This window comes from Atta colombica, unplaced genomic scaffold, assembly GCF_001594045.1.
Source record: "Atta colombica isolate Treedump-2 unplaced genomic scaffold, Acol1.0 scaffold228, whole genome shotgun sequence".
In the NCBI taxonomy this organism is placed as follows: domain Eukaryota; kingdom Metazoa; phylum Arthropoda; class Insecta; order Hymenoptera; family Formicidae; genus Atta; species Atta colombica.
In genome coordinates this window covers 648888-656627 of record NW_017259325.1, presented here as the reverse complement: position 1 = coordinate 656627, position 7740 = coordinate 648888, and the positions used below count along the sequence as shown (strand labels likewise).

The 7740-nt window shown below is 32.0% G+C and overlaps 2 protein-coding genes across 5 annotated transcripts in view; one reads left to right on the top strand and one right to left on the bottom strand.

Moving 5' to 3' along the window:
- LOC108688306 (glucose dehydrogenase [FAD, quinone]) overlaps positions 1–2556 on the top strand; it is a 3838-nt gene extending 1282 nt beyond the window's left edge. Inside the window, exons 2-3 of the mRNA XM_018194498.1 lie at positions 738–1051; positions 1140–2556. Coding sequence (XP_018049987.1) covers positions 738–1051; positions 1140–2556 — 1731 coding nt within the window. The remainder of the gene's footprint in view (positions 1–737; positions 1052–1139) is intronic.
- LOC108688308 (flotillin-2) overlaps positions 1–7740 on the bottom strand; it is a 110877-nt gene that overhangs the window by 70352 nt on the left and 32785 nt on the right. The window lies entirely within an intron of this gene.

Genomic DNA, 7740 nt, shown 5'->3' with positions numbered 1-7740 from the left:
CTCTCTCTCTCTCTCTCTCTCTCTCTCTCTCTCTCTCTCTCTCTCTCTCTCTCTCTCTAATAAGATAATTTATTAAATTTATTTGATCCCATTACTTTGTAAAATTAAAACTTTCTATTATATAAATTGATTGATTAGTAATCGCCTTGAAAAAAATGATCCCCATGATATGGTGAGAAGTGTATGAAAATAGTTTGACCATCCCCGTTTTATACAGATGAATGTCGAATTTCTTACGAATATATGCGTCATGTGTTAATAGCTCCACAAAACGCTTCCTTGCTCTAAATCAAAGTGAAGTACCATTAATAACTTATTGAATTCTTATTACTTTATAGAATAGTTTAATTAAATATTAAAATCAATCTATTGTATTGTAGATTTATTTCATCAAATTTATAAAATTATTTTAATTGATACAATTACGTCGTTTACTACCAATAATATTAATAATTTAGTTAACTTTATAAATATTACATTTACGTTACATTTACATTCATTTACTAAATAATAGTTTAGTCAACTTTGTAAATATGCTTATTACTACATCACTCTAGCAGTTCAAATCACCCTTCTGGTAATTGAACGAATGTCTAATATTAATACATTCTCAAATACACTTAACTATATTTATATTATGTTATGTTTTGTTTTCTAATTCTTCTGTATAGTTGTATAATTCTACGTATATTTGGTACCATATTTGAATTATATAACAAATCACGATGCGATTTCAGCTACTACGAATGTATGACTTCATAGTGATTGGAGGTGGCAGCGCGGGTGCTGTGGTGGCCTCGAGATTATCGGAAGTACCTAATTGGACGGTGCTACTTTTAGAAGCTGGCGGTGATGAGAACGAAATTTCGGATGTTCCCCTACTTGTCAGCTATAATCAGCTGACAGAATTCGATTGGAAGTATCAGACTTCACCACCTAGTATATCCGCCTATTGTCTCGCCATGATAGGCGACAAATGTAACTGGCCCCGCGGAAAAGTTCTCGGAGGAAGCAGTGTTCTCAATGCTATGATTTATGTTCGTGGTAATAGGCAAGTATATTTATTCCACTTTTATTGCTAAGACTGTCACGTTAGTAAGTTAAAGACAATCAAACGATTAAAGAGAGATTGCTTATAGGCACGATTACGATAATTGGGCTCGATTGGGTAACACGGGATGGAGCTATGAGGAAGTGCTTCCTTATTTCCTCAAATCCGAGGACAATCGTAATCCGTATTTAGCAAGAACACCTTACCATAAGACAGGAGGTTACCTGACGGTGCAAGAACCGCCTTGGAGAACTCCTCTGGCGATCGCTTTTTTGCAGGCTGGTCAAGAAATGGGCTATGAAAATCATGACATAAACGGATTCAATCAAAGTGGCTTTATGTTGATGCAAGCAACGATTCGACGTGGCAGTCGATGCTCGACAGCAAAGGCCTTCCTACGACCAATTAAGAATAGACCAAATCTGCATATTGCAATGCATGCTCAGGTTTTAAGGGTGCTCTTCAACGCCGAGAAAAGAGCAACAGGTGTAGAATTTCTTCGCGACGGCAAACAACGAATTGTAAGATGTAGAAGAGAAGTTATCTTATCCGCCGGCGCGATTAATTCGCCTCAATTACTCATGTTGTCCGGAATCGGTCCCAGCGAGCACTTGACTGAATTTGGTATACCTGTGATATCAGACTTACGAGTCGGGGATAATCTTCAAGATCACGTAGGCCTTGGTGGACTGACTTTCTTAGTGAACGAATCGATCACTTTAATAAGAGATCGATTTCAAACTTTCTCGGTGATGTATGAGTACATCGTAAAGGAACAAGGACCCATGACTACCCCAGGAATCGAGGCATTAGCTTTTCTTAATACTAAATACGCTGACAAGTCCGGCGATTATCCGGATATACAGTTTCACTTTGCGCCAAGTTCCATCAACTCCGACAGCGAACAAATAAAACAGATTCTCGGTCTGAGAGATCGTGTGTACAATATCATGTACAAACCCTTGCACAATGTCGAGACTTGGTCGATTTTGCCACTTCTGTTGCGACCCAAGAGCACAGGTTGGATCAGATTGAAGAGCAGAAATCCCTTAGTTCATCCGGACATTAATCCCAACTATTTTACGCATAAGGAGGACATAGATGTTCTCGTGGAAGGGATCAGATTGGCGATGCGAGTATCCAACACCAGCGCATTTCAGAGATTCGGCTCGAGACCTCACACGATTCGTATGCCGGGCTGTCACATATATCCGTTTGATACATATGAATATTGGGAGTGCGCCATACGACACTTCACCTTCACAATTTATCACCCAACGAGTACCTGCAAAATGGGACCACGGAGCGATTCCAAAGCTGTTGTGGATCCGCGATTAAAAGTTTACGGAGTGAAGGGACTCAGGGTCGCCGATGCTTCCATAATGCCTACCATTGTCAGCGGCAATACGAACGGGCCAATTATTATGATCGGTGAGAAGGCCAGTGACATTATCAAGGAGGATTGGCGAGTGAAGGGAAAGGGAAATACCAGACAGAGACGATGAATAAAATTGGGATTTTGGAATTATACGTTGTACATCATCTCGTCGTCATATTCAGATATAACTAAAATGCCAATTATACAAAAATTACTAGTTTTCTATTTCTTCTAAACTTTCTTTTTTCCTTTTTATAACACATCATATATATTTTACAATTATCAGTTTTTTTAGATATCTAATTGTCATTTTTCGCATGGTTCACGTACAATTTTCATCATTTTTTTACGAAAACTCGATAAAAAAATCTCTGTCTGTCAAGATTCGCATAATATTTTAAATAAAAATCAGTAATCGATATAAAGACACATTATAACGAAAAATTAATGTTTTTGAGATATTGTCAAATATAATGTCTAAAAGACTCTCTCATTACAAATTTAAGTATAAGTATTAATAAATAAATAACTCATGTGGGGGGAGAGAGAGAGAGAGAGAGAGAGAGAGTTTTGTGTATGTTGAAAGAATGTAATAAGTATGTATCGAAGTATGTACTACATATATTAATATCAGAAACATTGAATGTTTCAAAGTCAAGAAACTAGAAATTTTAATGGCGATGCCATTCTATGTAAAATAATGTTAAAATATTAATTTATTCCATTAAACATCGATTATATTATCAATCAATATCCTGTATTTATTTTTGTATATCACAATATGTAATACTCCTCCTCCATATATATAATAATAAATCATTTATCAATATTTTAGTGTAAATTTCGATAAGGATTCCTTATACACATAAATTGCATTAAATTCTATGTATTCAATCAGTAACAAGCACTTACTAAAAGTGCATTTCCTCGATTATTACTATATTTCCGATATACAAGTACATGACGACTTTCAAATCGCAAGTGGGCGGATGTAATTTTATATAATATCACGTGCCAAAAGTCGCGCGTAGCGAAGCGCATATTTGCGCATATTTTTACTTTCTATTTCCGCTTCCTCATCTTATCTGTTAACGCATCTTACAGAACGAATATAGCAATTCAACGAAGCAATGCCATTCCAAATTAATTGATATTATTCCCGCTTTTTCGACTATCCGTATATATTTGAAATTTCATCTTTGCATCATATTGTTTTCTAGATGTCTCTGTTATATCATATCAGTATTCCAATATATTATGTGGATCTTTCTTTCTTTGTATTCGAATATATACGTAATATTATTCAGTATATGTATGCGAAAAGAGGTGGATTATCAAGAGAGTGAAAGTGAGATCGACTGTCATTGTATTTATATCAGACTTTAGTCTGTTAACTTTGCACGAAAATAGCTTGCGTAAAGTAACAACTAATAAAAGAAAGATGTAGACGAAGAAAAGAAGGTATGTTTCTGAGAAACACATTACATGGTTTGGAATGTATGATCTTTAATTGAATACTTGTACTGAATAATATTTTTTATTGCTATAAAGATCCAAACTTTTGGAAAAACGAGACTGTATGTCGTATTAAGCACACGACATTTTGAGTTAATCTACTTGTTTAGCACGTGACACATCTAGAGTTTAAATCTATCTAGAGTTTCAAATCGCCCACTATTTCTATCGCTAATTTTGCCATGTTCCATTTATTAATATCTCAATTGCTTGCTCCTCCCACAGCAATACTTCATGCGACACTTCATGCGGTTTTTTTTTCTTTTCTCGAAAGATGTTTAAACCCATTTTACTTCGTTAACGAAAAATGCGGAAAGGTACAACTAGAAGAAACTGATTTATTGTCGCAACAAAATTATAATGCACTCATGAGAAAACGCATATTATTTCGTTATATTAAGCTCCATAAAGCTAGCAGAACCAAAACAACAGAATCAAATCGGACTTATCGGAATTTTTAGTACTCATTTTGTACTAAATTGTACCATTAATGATAATTTTATACCGTGTATAGCCAAATACAAAATAGTACAAATTTAATCGTAAACAATTCTATATTATGTGTCATTTTCAAGAAAACAGCACTGCTAATTTGATATTTAAGCTGCCAGGACGAAAAAAAACAACACAAGGGCAAAAATTAATATAACTAAATTTGTATTAATTTATATCATTGAAAGTAAATTAATATTTTACATGTTTTCTCCTTAAAATGACTATTAGTATATACTTAAAATTTTTACATTGATGTTTTTTTATAAATTTATACAATTTACGAATGTCAATAACTTCATAAAAAAAAACCTCAAAATTTTTTCGCGAAACGTGTCTCATATTTTTATCTGAATAGGTATGTTAGCAAATTAAAAAAAAATAAAATAATGTTTCAAACATGCCCAGTTTGATGTGGAATGCCTCATAAATTATAAGTATACTAATTGTCATTTTAAGAAGAAAAAAATGTAATATGTATTAACTTACTTTCAATGGTACAAAATTAATACAAAATCAGTTGTATTAATTTTTGACCTTGTGTTTTTTTAGTCCTGTCAGCTTAAATATTAAAAATTAAATTAGATATTATGTGTCATTGTTTTCTGGAAAATGACATAATATCGAATTTTTGACAGTACAAAATAGTACAAATTCAATCGTATTAATTTCTGATATATTTTTTTTTCTTCTATTTTGAATTTTATGTCAGCAGCGCCTTTTTTTCGAAATGGTACACGTGGTATAAAATTATCATTAATGGTATAATTAAATCAAAATGAGTACTAAAAATTCCGTTTTTGCTGATTTGAACGAAACCCGGTCATCTTCCAATCTTCATGAGACTATATCATTTTTTTTATGAGTGTACATGAAGTAAGACATGCGAATGCCATACGGTTACTACACTGTTGCTGGTTAAGATGGATAGGTGGGTAGGTAGATAGGTAAGTAGATAGGTAGGTAGATGCGTGTATATAACAACAGGAAGAGAATACTTTCACTGCCAGAGTCCGGCTGGGAGCTTTAAGAAGGATAAGATGAAGACTAGGCACAAATGAGAACGACAAAGATAGTGAGAGTGAAATGGATGGAGGTATATCGGTGCAGTACTGTGCCGTTCTTCCGACTATTATTACCGACTTCACAGCGGACACTCGACTGTCGTCGCGTCACCCGGTAAACTTTCAGTATTCAGAGGATCCTTCCGGTAACATTTTGGCGGTAACGGAATTCTTATTGAAGTTTTGATGATAAAACTAATACGATCAATTCGATACATTAATAATTCTACAATTTTTCTTGCGTGTGGAAATATACTTGGATAATTATGACAATTATGGAATAATTATTCCAAGTAATAATTTATACCTATCGGGCAGTGACAAAGTGTTGGTGTAATCTTGATCGAATCACAGGAAAATAACAAATTAACATATCAAGAAACAATAAGAATATAAATTTCGTGATTAAAGAGTGCTATGTGTACGTAACATAATGATCTTATTTTCAAATCATTATTATAAAAAAATTGTTATAAAAAGATTGTTTGAATGAAAATAAATTCAATCAAATTGATTATATAAGATTGTACAAATATGCGCGATTATACATCATTAAAACTGTTGTTTTTTTATGCACAATATATTCTTGATAAATTTCTATAAATTATAGTATCAATATAAATGCAATAAAATCATTAACGGTTTTTAACGTCAAACAAAAAAAAATTCACAATGTTGCATGTTTATTCGAGATACACATTTTTATCACATTATAAATAATGTGAGAAATGTGAGTGCTATTCATAATATAAAAATTCATAATATAAAAATATAATGTGTGACTGAAATGTAAAACAAATGAATCTATTTGATTATATATTGATATTTATATAGTTAATTAGGTGAAATTACATTAACTTTTTTATATATTGATATTTATATATAGTTAATTAGGTGAAACTACATTAACTTTAAATAATCTCTACGCGATGTATAATAGCATGAATATCATATAATATCGAGTCAATACTATTGTTGATTATCTTAAATTATTTGAAACTGATTTTTCGAAATAATAATACACAATTATCATAAATGTATTAACATTAAAATATGAATTTTTCTGCAGAAGCTCACAATGTAACATTTTAACTCTTTAAATATACAGAGTGTATCTAAAATAATGCCTAATCATATAGTGCTATTCTTAATAAAAAAAAACTAATCCTCCATTTTGCAATTTTTGCAATAGTTAATAATTAGAGATAATAATTTCTAAAGATTGTCGAATAAACGGATAAAATCGATGTATAAGATAACAATTTTAAGATATCTTTCAGTGTTTTCTTTGTGAAACATTTTAAATTTTCTCAACGAACTCTTAAAGATATCTTAAAGTTGTTCTACGTCGATTTTAAATATTTTGCTCATTGGGTAATTAAAAGAAAATATAAATTCCGAAAATTACAAAATAGTAGAAGACTTTTCGACTCAGTTTTTTACTAGGAATAACACTATATAATTAGTGGGTGTTATTTCAGATACATCTTGTTTATATACGCGCGCGCGCGCGCGTGTGTGTGTGTGTGTGTGTGCGCGCGTGTGCGTGTGTGCGCGCGCGTATGTATGTGCGCGCGTGTGTGCAATATATGCGCGCGCGCACGCGCACACACACACACACACACAAAACTGTACTTAGAACAAAGTACATTCCTTTTTGGATGAATTTTTCATAAAAACGTAAGTAATAAAACAAGATTATCCTATGTTTTTACTCACATCTTTTCTTATTTTTTAAATAAATATTTAGTTTTTTAAATAAATTTTAAATAAATATTTAGTTTTTCGATAATTGCAATTCTCTGCAATTTATTGAATATTTTATATATTTCATACTATTACTACTGCATCGTTATATGTTTTTTCATATTGCACCTTTCACAACAAAAAGAAATTTATGTAAAATTCATATGTAGAAAATAATTATCTCGCAAACGCGCAAGAAAATATTAAACCATAGTTGATCCACAATAAGATCATATAAAATGTTCGTTTCACAGTTTCACCAAAAGTATTTGGGACAAATTGTCTACTGAAAACTACAATATTACGTAATTTACAAATTTGTACTCCTTCATGTGAAGTCACAATGTATATTGAAAAACTTTCACCGATTAATTGGTGATTTTTCTTTACGCTTTTTCGTTTCCATCTTAAAATCTCTACACCATAACATCTTTTTATGAGATGTGCATGTTATATTTTTCTTCAAAATTAATTACTTTATGTGTTTAACGTAA